The 11,386-nt window shown below is 44.7% G+C and overlaps 1 protein-coding gene and 1 long non-coding RNA gene across 4 annotated transcripts in view; one reads left to right on the top strand and one right to left on the bottom strand.

The window, feature by feature from the left end:
- The window catches only part of Lmtk2 (lemur tyrosine kinase 2), a 94,353-nt gene extending 89,366 nt beyond the window's left edge, over positions 1–4,987 (bottom strand). For 2 of the 3 annotated variants that reach the window (XM_031338661.1, XM_031338662.1), the window contains exon 1: positions 4,863–4,987. In XM_031338661.1, the coding sequence (XP_031194521.1) occupies positions 4,863–4,962 (100 nt within the window). In that variant the 5' untranslated portion in view covers positions 4,963–4,987. The remainder of the gene's footprint in view (positions 1–4,862) is intronic. The other variant, XM_031338663.1, reaches the window with a different exon arrangement.
- Positions 4,988–5,231: 244 nt separating this feature from the next.
- On the top strand, positions 5,232–11,103 carry LOC116068730. Its single transcript, XR_004109671.1, has 3 exons — positions 5,232–5,412; positions 5,778–5,978; positions 10,882–11,103. It is a non-coding gene; the product is annotated as an uncharacterized LOC116068730 (long non-coding RNA).
- The last annotated feature ends 283 nt before the right edge of the window (positions 11,104–11,386 follow it).

Genomic DNA, 11,386 nt, shown 5'->3' with positions numbered 1-11,386 from the left:
TTTTTTTTTTAAAGATTTATTTATTTACTATATGTAAGCACATTGTAGCTGACACCAGAAGAGGGCATCTGATCTCATTACAGATGGCTGTGAGCCACCATGTGATTGCTGGGATTTGAACTCAGGACCTTTGGAGGAGCAGTCAGTGCTCTTAACCACTGAGCCATCTCTCCAGCCTGACAATGTCCTTTTTTTTAATATGTATAACAGTTATCAAAGTGACACAGCCCACAGGGGACAGAGAGGACCCAAGGACTCTCTAAATTTCAAGTGCATGAACAGTCAGCACCCTGATAACAGCAGCTCTAAGGATTTGGTAACCTCACTGCGGATCAGCTACAAAACTGGGCAGAGTTTTGATTATGGTACACAACAGCAGCATATTTGGTGACACAAAAATGTCACCAAGTGAAAGCAATTAGAGCAATCCCAACCTAAATCCATTTGCAAGCCCTAAGAATCTACATGAGAAGACAACTGAAAAATATTTATTTCTCAGAAGCTGTGAAAATTAAGACAAAAACTCAAACCTTGGAAAGCAATCCCTTCACTGTAGGAAATTTGTTCGAGATACAAGATTGTTTGCCACATCTAAACTAAAGCACTAGATTCACAAGCTACGTTTAATCAGCAGCTGAGTCCCACCGGCTTTGGAGAGGGCCTTTATCTGGAACTGCTAAAAGCTTCCTCTGTCTTCTGTGACCTAATATGCCGCAGAACAATAGAAGTGGGTTTCCCTGTCTAACCACCATCCTAATATGAACAAGACAATGTGGCTCAGAGGAGAGTGTTCACATAAACCAACCACTATAGGATCTTCCTGTCTTCACGTTCAGATTTGTGCTATGAATCCACATGCTCTTCCAAGAGGAATATATGAGTACCTAAGAAAGATCTGGTGACCAAACAGAAAAGAAGCTAACTATAACCTTAGTTTCCTCATTTGGCAGTGTTGGTGAAAATTGGATTCTCTCCCTTCCCCTAAGCTCCCAAGTAAGATCCAGCAAGTGCTCCGTGTCCATAACAAGGGCCCATATAGTAGAAACAGGGATCTTCAGGGAAAGGGACTCATAGATAAAAGACATCCTTCAGACATAAAGTGGCCCACAATATAATTCAACAACAACAAAATGTTTTCTGAACCATACAACAGGCATAGTGCACCCCTGTAATCTCAGCACTCCAGAGGCTGAGGCAGGAGGATCCCGATTTGGTGGACAGCCTTTGCTACCCAAGCAAGATTCTGCCTCAAAAAATAAAAGGGGTAGGGGCATAACTATGACCTACCATACGCATGGCAACCCACATATTTACATAGCTTTACTATAAGTCAATGAATAAACACCTTTCAACTTCCAATCCTGCAAGTGACTCTGACCAACAAGGGCATCTTACATAACTTAATTTCAATTTTAAAATTACATATGAATAACAATGCCCTAATGAAGTCTATTGCTTTTTATATAACCTAAAAAGTTCATTCAAGAACTTTTAAGGGCTGGAGATAGAAATGACTCAGCAGTATGAGCTCAGGATATTCTTACAGAGGACCTGGGTTCGATTCCTAGCACCCACACAGCTATTCACAATCATCTATAACTCCAGTTCCAGAGATCTGACGCCCTCTTCTGGCCTCCCCAGGCACCAAACACCTATGTGGTGCAAATACCCATACACATAAATAGATAAAAATTTAAAAAGAACTTTAGTCACAGCTTCTTGTTTTTCAGGCAAACAGGCAAGCACAAGATAAAAGTCTCATGTATCTACTGTTGTTATTTTGTATTTTGAGACAGAGTCTCAATATGAGGCCCTATGGCTGGCCTGGAACTCACTATGTGTAACATCACTACATAGGTTGGCCCTGATTCCTGCATTGAGTGTCCTGCTTCTACCGCCTGAATGTTCAGGTAACAGGTATGTACTACCATACCTGGCTTAAAGTATATTCCCCCAGCACACACACCTAACCTATTTCTGAGAAGTTTGCTTTCTCAAAGGCACCATTAAACAGTCTGACCTTTACCTTGAGAATAAGAACAAGGAGGCTGTCTTAGGTTCTACTGCTGCAACAAAACACCATGGCCAAAAAGCAAGTTGGGGAGGAAAGGGTTTATTCAGCTTGCACTTCCACAGCACTCCTGTTCATCACTGAAAGAAGTCAGGGCAGGATCCCCAAAGACAAGAGCGAATGCAAAGGCCATGGAGGATGCTGCTTATTAGCTTGCTTCCCCTGGATTGCTCAATCTGCTTTTTTTATAGAACTCAGGACCACCACCCACAATGAGCTGGGCCACACCCCACTGATCACTAATTGAGAAAATGCCTTGGAGCTGGACCTCATGGAAGCATTTCCTCAACTGAGGCTCCTTCCTCTTTGATGACTCTAGGTTGTGTTGAGTTAACACAAAATTAGCCCATACAGGGGCAAAGGGGTCTATGCAACGGGCCTACCCTTACTTGGGAAGGCTAGCCTTGTTTTGTACAGGTCTCTAGATTAGACACACCAGTTATGTTTTCAATGCATAGCTGCACTTTTATCTACCATATATATTCATGATAGGACCTTCGTTTTTAACCAGTGAGCTCAATAAATGTGATTAACACAAAAGTTTCTTTACCTTTGATCAAAAAACAAAACAAAACAAAACAAAATCTATCTCTATGATTGAGTGTCCGGCATGTGTGAGATCCCGTGTTCAATCCCTAGTACAGGAGAGGGAGAGGAGGAGAGAGGGAGAAGGGGAGAAAGGAAAAGGGAGCCAGAAATCTATCCCAGTTGTAATATCAATAAGCTATTTGGACAGAGAAACAATTCCATACATCTGTTTGATATTTAATAATGCATCATTTACACACAGTTTATATGGCTCCCTCCAAGGATCAAGATAGGAAAGAAAAATATGCAAAAGTTGATACAAATCACCTGGGCTTCACTCATGTCAAAACATAATAGTTCTACTCATGGGTTTATGTTTTTCAGGTTGCTTTGTTTTACAAAGCCTCAACAAAACTCAGCTCTCTGAAATTCCAGCCTGTATAAAATGGTGTGGCAATAGAATAAAATGCAGGGGAGAAAGATAGACAAGCAGACAGATACACTTTCACAAATAGATACATCATATATACACACATACACATATATGTCAAAATGCATAAAAACTGATAGGCACAAGAACTTCTGGAAGTTTCTGGAATCCCCTTGTCACACACATTTGATCCACTGTGCTATCTAGTGTTAATTTTCTATTTAAATGTCAATATCCTTACATAGCAACATCACTACCTTTCTATATAATCTTTCCCAGCTTCCCTAGTATTTTCTGCAATGTCCATCCTGGTTGACTATCGACTTCTGCCAACATTCAGTTATCTTATCCATTGACTCAGAACACTGAAGTCACCAAAAAGACTTGATTCCAAGGAGATAGCACAAACACAATGCTGCATTATATAGTATAATCACACCACTTAATGCTCAACTGAAGGGCACTCAACAGTAATCTAGTGTAGTTCCGGAAGCCATAACACCTCTTTCATTGTAGATTTGTTTGAAGCACCCATATTGTGCGGAGGCAGTTCTACCTTTAAACCTTGACCTCAGGTCCATTCCACAGACAGTTAAGACTTGAAGTGAACTGGGAGGTGGGGTGGAATCACAAGACAAGGTGAATCTAAGACCAGGGTTTGAATCTAACTACAACTTGGCTATGTCACCTGGAATATATCTTTTGATCACCAGGGTTCTAGCATCCTCAAAGCAAAAGATGAAGAAACTAGACTAAATTATCTTTAAGGACTTTCCAACCTCCAAAGTTCTTTGAAATGTCAATACCATTCCCTCCGTTGAAAAAAAAATAATCTTTATTGATGGAAAGTTAGCCTAGATTTGGTTTTTCCTTAAAATTTCTGAGATGGTTTCTTTGGTTGAAGAAACTCCAAATCAAAACTATATGCAGAAAATATAGACGGGCTGAGAGCTTGAAAAGAAAACCACAAGCCAGGCAGTGGTGGCACATGCCTTTAATCCCAACACCTGAGAGGCAAAGGCAGGTGGATTTCTGAGTTCGTGGCCAGCCTGGTCTACAGAGTGAGTTCCAGGACAGCCAGGGCTATATGGTGAAACCCTGTCTCGAAAAACAAAACAAAACAAAAAACCCAAACAAACAAACAAACAAACAAAAACCACTCACTGATGTCGCTAAAATAGACAGTTCAATTACCCTCAGGCCAATTTGTCAATGTTTACTCAAAAGCTGCTACTCCAGTCACTAGCTTCCTAAAACAAAAATATGTATCGTTTGTTCCTTTCTCATCCCCAGAGACTCATTCCGAAAAATAAATAAATAAACGAGTAACCCAACAACCACAGCATCTAAAATCAATTTACAACTTTAGAACAAGTTTCCGTGAGCCTAGAAAACTGCACAGCTTCCGCTAGTCATTGGTTTTATTTAAGGAATGAGGAGAGAGAAGAAACGGTTCTTATTATAAGACGTGAGAAAAGCCACAAGAGGCAGGTGACATCTAGAAAAAAGGAAGAAGTGTCGAGAACAGAAGCTGGAGGGACCTTTAGGGCAACAAGTTTAGAGTCCGGGGAAAGAGTCCCCCAGGGATGTAGGGGAACCCGTCGCTGCCACCTCGCCCCGCCGTCTTCCCCAACCCCCACCACGCCGCCGCGCCCCCGCCCCCATCCCACGCCCCTGCGGCAAGAAATCTCCCTAGGATCGCTCGCATCCCACGGCCTCCTGCCCTCCGCAGGCCTCCGATCCGTCGCAGAGGTGGCCCAACCCCGCAGGCCCGCCAACCTCGCCGCCGCCCCGCAAGACGCAGCGGCCCCGCAGCCCCCGGGCTCCGCTCACCTGCACCTGTTTGCGGAAGTGGCGCGGCCCGGGCACTGCCGATGGTGAGGAGCAGGAGCAGCAGCATCGGCGGGGGCGACGACGCCGGCGGCCCCGGCATCTCGTCCACCCCGCGGTCCCCCACGGGGCCGACTCTTGGGTCGCCGCCTTCAGTCAGTCAGTCCTCCGCGCCGCCTCAGCGACACCAGCGCCGGCTGCTTCGGGACACACGTCTCTTTAGCCAACCGTCAGCCTTGTTCCTGGTCTGCATCCGCCGCTCTGGCCGCAGAGCCAGCATCATCCTTCCCGCCCGTCTGCGCTGCCGTCGCCGCCCCTCAACAGCAGCAACGGCGACCTGCCTGAGGAGCCGCGGGCCCAGGCAGCCGCGCTCCCGCCGCCATGATGGGCTGCGTCATGTGACGTAAAGCGGAGGCGGGATGCCGTGACCGACACCTGGATCAGCCAATCGTCAATCCATACTGACTCCGGGAGCCCCGCCCCCTCAGCCATAGGCGGCAAGGTGAAGATCCGTGCGCCCTCTGGAGACAGAGGAATGAGGCGTGGGCAGCAGGTAACACAGACAATTATTTTAGGAAGATATAAAGAAGACCATAATAACCCACATAATTCAATCTGGGACTTTTGTCTCTCTTTTTTCTCCTTTTAATTTTTCTTTTCTTATTTTTACCAACATGGTCCTCGGTGTTTTATCCCGGGCTTTATTTTCTTCATTTTTACTTATCAGAACTTTCTTAGCCTCTTCATCTTAGGTTGACCCTCATATCAGATCAGCTTCTGAGGAACTTTAAACTTTTAAAAAAATTTCAATTAATCAAGCACAGAATGTTTCTGACTTCACTCGCAGACGTAGCAGTGAGCTCAAGCTGGCCCCTCTGCCAAGACAGCCCTTCCTGCCCTCTCTTGTTCCCCTGGCAGATGCTCTTCCTTTCATTCGTCAAGACACACCTGGAATATGACTTCATCGATGGCTTCTCCACAATCCCACAAATAACTGAGCATCCATAGCCCTGCCCCAGCCTAGCCCTGTCATGTTTTATTGTTCCTGTGACTGTAAACCCCTTGAGGACAGCACCCCTGTCTGAGTCACCTTGGAGCTCCTGCTGGGCTTAACATGAAGTAGGTGTCCTCTTACAGGAACTGTGTTAAGGGGTGGTGATGGGTGTGAGGAGGGAGCAGCTTCCAGGTGGAGTAGAAGATACCTTAAACGAAATGGAGAGATTGTTTGCCTTGTAAGCATGAGGACCTGGATTTGATCTCCAGAACCCCATATAAAGAAAATCTATCAGCTGGGCAGTGGTGGTGCACACCTTTAATCCTAGCATTTGGGAGGCAGAGGCAGGTATTCTTTTTCCTGGTCTACTGAGTGAGTTCCAGGACAGCCAGGGCTACACAGAGAACCCTGTCTCAAAAAAACAAAAAGAAAAAAGAAAATAAAAGAAAGAAAATCTATCCTTATTAGACAATGCTTTGCTGAAGAGGCAGAAAAAGGTGGATCCTGCTGACAAGCCAGACAAATTTGCTAGGCAAGTTTTAGGCCAATAAGAGACCCTGCCTCAAAAACAAAAAGTGGACCCTGACCCTGAGGAAAGACACTCTTCTGGCCTTCACACACACACACACACACACACACACACACACACACACACAGGGATAGGGGAAGGGTGGAGAAAATTTACATACATATACAAATCGCATGCAAACACAAACAACACATACATCCATGCACACACAAAAGAAACAGAGAAAGTGGTGTTTAGCAGTAACACAGCTCTGAAGCTACTTCCTTGGGGTTGTGGAGACCACCTTTGCTGACTCTAGTAATCCAATTTGTGAATGAAAGTAACTGAGGAACTAGTTTGCATCCTATCAGGTGGAACTTTAGCTGGTTTTAGCTGGTTTCCAAACTCCCTCCAAGCATCCCTTATAAGTACTAGCTCTCCGTGGTGCTAACTCAGCACAGGGCACAGGATGTCTGGGGAACGTCTGTTGTTGACTGAGGCAAGCCACACTAAAACCTGAGGAAACCAGTAGCTGGCCCATAACACTGAGCTCAACTCTGCCTCTTTCTGCTGATCTCTCTGTGGAGAAGGGAAGGAAGGCAAAGGTCTAGAAAGGAGGTACAATTGCCCTGTTGTGTGTTGACTTCCATGCGGAAGCTCAGCCCACTGAATTCAAGGAAGCCGGGGATTCATGCTCCAACCTGACAAGAGGCTCTGTGAGGAGCAGAGCTGGCTCAGTGAAAGCCCTTCCTCATAATCCTCCTAGTAATTAATCATAATTAAGATGCACCCCAACAAGGAGTCATTCTGTGATCACAAAGCAGGTTTTGTTATTATTTGAGTAAGCCCCAAAGTTGAAACACACACAAACACACAACTGTTCCCATGGAGCATGGGCTAAGGTACACATTCCTCAGAGGCTGTCTGCTGGAAACCTTTACCCCTGCCCCCACCTCGACATTTCTACCTTTGCCCCATACTTGTCTCAAAGACTTCTAGTTAGAGATTCTACAAGACAAAGACTTGTTGGATTGGTGAAGTTTCACCTTAGAGTCAGGGAAACAAAAAAGAAGTCAGCTTTTACCATAAGTTCAGATGAGATTCCCTGAGATCAGAATCAATAATAATTCAGTGTTTCTGTCACGGTTTGGACTTGTCTGTAGTCTTCTCCACCCCAAGCCACCGTCTAGAACACCCTACCTGCTGGTACTGTGTGCTCTGCCAGCCAGCCCTGCCAGAGGCTTGCACGCTGAAGGATATGGAGTCTGTTTCACACAGGATGAGTTGCAGCTATGGAGAGGCAGTGCCCTGTGAGCACCCTAGAGGTTTTCAGAGCTCAGCTCTGCATCCAGGAGGGTCCTGATGAAAGTCATTAAAATCTTTAGGAATTTTGTGGGCCAGTAGTTAAACACAGCCATTCTTTCTAATAAAGGGGGGGGGGGGGAAGAAAGGAAAAAAAAAAGATTATTTTGTGAATTTTGTTTTGTTTTCTTCTGCCTGCTTGCATGGCTGTATATATGTTTGTACTGTGCCCTTGGAGACTGGAAGAGGGTATTTAATCCTCAGGACCCAGAGTTACAGGTAGTTCTGAGCGACCCAAGTGGGTTCTGGGAACTGAATCCCAGTCTTCTGCAAAAGCAACAAGTGCTCTTAATTGCTAAGCCATTCTCTCCAGCCCTCTCCTCCTCTTCTTTCTCTTCCTTCTCCTCCTCTTCCTCCTCCTCCTTCTTTTGGAGACAGGGTCTCATGTAGCATAGGCTGCTGGCTCTGAACTCAATATGTAGCAAAGGATGACTTTGAACTTCTGATACCCCTATTTCTTCCTCCTAAGTGGTTGGATTACAGACATGTGTCACTAAGCTTGGTGTGTGTGGTACTGGAGTGCAAGTCCAGTGCTAGGCCTGCACTTTACCAACTGAGCTCTATCTCCAACTCTCAAAACACAGTAAAATGGATTCATAGATGTAGTGGAACACATCTGTAACCCCATCACTTAGGAAGTAGTAACGAAAGATCAGGAGTTCAAAGATAGCCTGAGTTCCGTGAAAACCTTGCCTTAAACAACTAAAGCCTCCAAATGACATTATATAAATGTACAATTGAGTAAACCTTTAAAAACAAAGAGCTGGATGGTTGGTGGTGGCCACATGTCTTTAATCTCAGCACCTTGGAGACAGAGGCAGGCAGATCTCTGAGCTCAAGGAAGGTCTGATCTACAGAACAAGTTCTAAGATAGCCAGAGCTACACAGAGGAGCCCTGTCTCCAAATAGACTAGCAAAGAAAACCCAAAGACAATAGGAGGAAGTGTTTCTAGAATGGAAAGCAACACAATGCTATGAAAACCATGGCTCAGGGCTGGAGAGATGGCTCAGTGGTTAAGAGCACCAACTGCTCTTCCAAAGGTCCGGAGTTCAAATCCCAGCAACCACATGGTGGTTCACAACCATCTGTAATGAGATCTGATGCCCTCTTCTGGTGTGTCTAAAGACAGCTACAGTGTACTTACATATATAATAAATGAATTCTTGTGCGGGAGCCAGTGGGGCCGAGTAAGCAGAGGTCCTGAGTTCAATTCCCAGCAACCACATGATGGCTCACAACCATCTGTACAACTACAGTGTACTCATATACATAAAAATTAAATAAATAAATATTTAAAAAGAAAGAAAAAAAGGAAAACCGTGGCTCAGCAGGGAAAGCATGTGCTGCCGAGTGTGGCATGGAAAGGTCCCCGTGTCTCACATGGTAGAAGAAAACTGACTTGAATAAACTGTCCTCAGATCCCCCATATGTGCTATATAGCATGTGCTACCCTCCCACCACATATACTGTTGAGGCCTGCCCCACCCCCAGCATAGCTGTAGTCATTTTGTTCCATGTCCACCAGCTATTTCATATCATTGCTGTAATATGCCTGCCAGTCACTGACGCAAAAAAAATAAAAATAAATTAACTTGACTCAGAGGAGGGTCATGCTGCCCATACCCCCTGCTATGTTCTGTATGCTCTGAGGTTTGTTAATCTTAAGAAATCCCACAACTATAAGCTTCATGGAGGACCCATCAAATTAGAGGTCAATATGAACTGTTATGTCTAGACTGGCTTGAGTCAGGGCTAACCACTGGGCAGCACTTCCAGCATCTGCGAAAGATCTCATTGTGGCTTTTGCGGTTTTAGCCTTTATAAGATGGCCCTGAGAAATGTCCAACGCACAGCCTTGAACTCTAGAACCTGAGGTGTGGCCCTAGTCAATCAGTATTTAGTTGCGGGTTCAATAAACCATCCTTGTCTGATTGAGATTGGTGTTCCTGTGGTTTGTGGGGCATCTCCTGGACCCCAACATATATAATAAAGTAACAAAACTTTTAGTAGTCAAAATGAGCTTCTTCAAAACCCTAGAAATTGCCCAGTTGTTTGCAACCTTACGTCTTGGTTAACTTAAGAAGATGCTGCTACTGGGGTGTAGATTATTTGGCAGATTGTTTACCCAGCATGCACAAAGTCCTGGGGTCCATCCTCAGTGGTACATAGAACTGGTATTTATATCACACCTGTGATCTCAGAACCCAGGAAGTGGGGCCAGCCTGGCTACAAAGCAAAACCCCATCTCCAAAAACACCAACAAAACAACTGAACATACAAGATACACAATGTCAGGGCACTCACAGGCAGAGCCAGACCACATGTACCTCTCTGCACCACATGTGTGCAAGACCCAAGGGGGCCAAAAGAAAGCACTGGATCCCCCAGAACTGAGCAGCCAGCTCTCTTGGCCTCTAAACTGCCTCTCTAGCACCACCTCCATAAGGTTGTTTTTTTTGTTTTTTTTTTTTGTTTTTTTTTTTTTTCCCGAGACAGGGTTTCTCTCTGTAGCCCCAGCTGTCCTGGTACTCACTCTGTAGACCAGGCTGGCCTCGAACTTGGAAGTCCACCTGCCTCTGCCTCTGCCTCCCAAGTGCTGGGATTAAAGGCATGCGCCACCACTGCCTGGCTTAGCTGGCTCTTTCAGCATGCTTTCCTGGCTGTCCATCCAAATTCGTCTCTGTGAAAACCTTGCCTTCTGCTGCCATCTGCATCCTGTCTTAGGCTTGTGACTCAAGGGCAGATCATCATGTGTCTTTCAGAACCCTGAGCCACTTCCCACTTGGAAGGTGGGGGAGAAACTCAGTATAACATAGTTTATGTCTAATAAATTAACACTTTTAATATATATAATATTTAATATATATAATCTCTACTCCAATATAATGATGCTCTCCATAAGACAATCACAAGATTTATAAAAAGTACACAACAGCCAGTAGCACTCAAGAATGGAAAGAATCACCTTAAAAATCATACTAATGAACAGATTCCCACCCGCACCCCTACCCCCACTCCTACCTCCACGTTCATCAGCATGTATGCCTTCCTTTGGAGGTAAGCTTTATTTAACGATGACTTTAGGATCATTTTTGATGTGTCAGACTGCTCTGAGCACTTTATACATAACCACCCTTTAATCTTTATCTAATTTTAGAATATTTTCATCACCCACAAAAGAAATCCTGGAGCCGGTGAGATGGCTCGGCAGTTAAGAGGCACTTGCTGCTGAGACTGACAACCTGAGTTCAAGCCCAGGACCCCCAGGATAGAAGGAGAGAATCAATTCCCAAAGGTAGTCCTATGGCCACCAACAGAGCACCACACCACTGGGTGTGCATGCGCACTCACACACAAATAAATAAAGTAATAAGAGAAATCTTGTACCCATTCCCTATCCTTCCTCATTCTCCGAGCCCTAGACAACCCCTAAATTACTTCCTCTTTCTGTGAGGGTTTGCCCATTCTGAATGTTAGATATAAATAAAACCATATATTATGTGGTTTTCCTTTTTTTGTTTGTTTTTGTTTGTGTCAAGACGGGGTTTCTCTGTGTAACCCTGGCTGTCCTAGAACTTCCTCTGTAGACCAGGCTGGCCTTTTTATTTTCTTGGTTTTTGGTTTTTCTGTTGTTTTTGGTTTTGTTTTTCTTTTTTTCTTTT

The sequence above is a fragment of the Mastomys coucha genome, unplaced genomic scaffold (genome assembly GCF_008632895.1).
Source record: "Mastomys coucha isolate ucsf_1 unplaced genomic scaffold, UCSF_Mcou_1 pScaffold22, whole genome shotgun sequence".
Classification (NCBI taxonomy): domain Eukaryota; kingdom Metazoa; phylum Chordata; class Mammalia; order Rodentia; family Muridae; genus Mastomys; species Mastomys coucha.
Note: the sequence above shows the minus strand (reverse complement) of the source record. Positions and strands in the feature narration are given on the sequence as shown.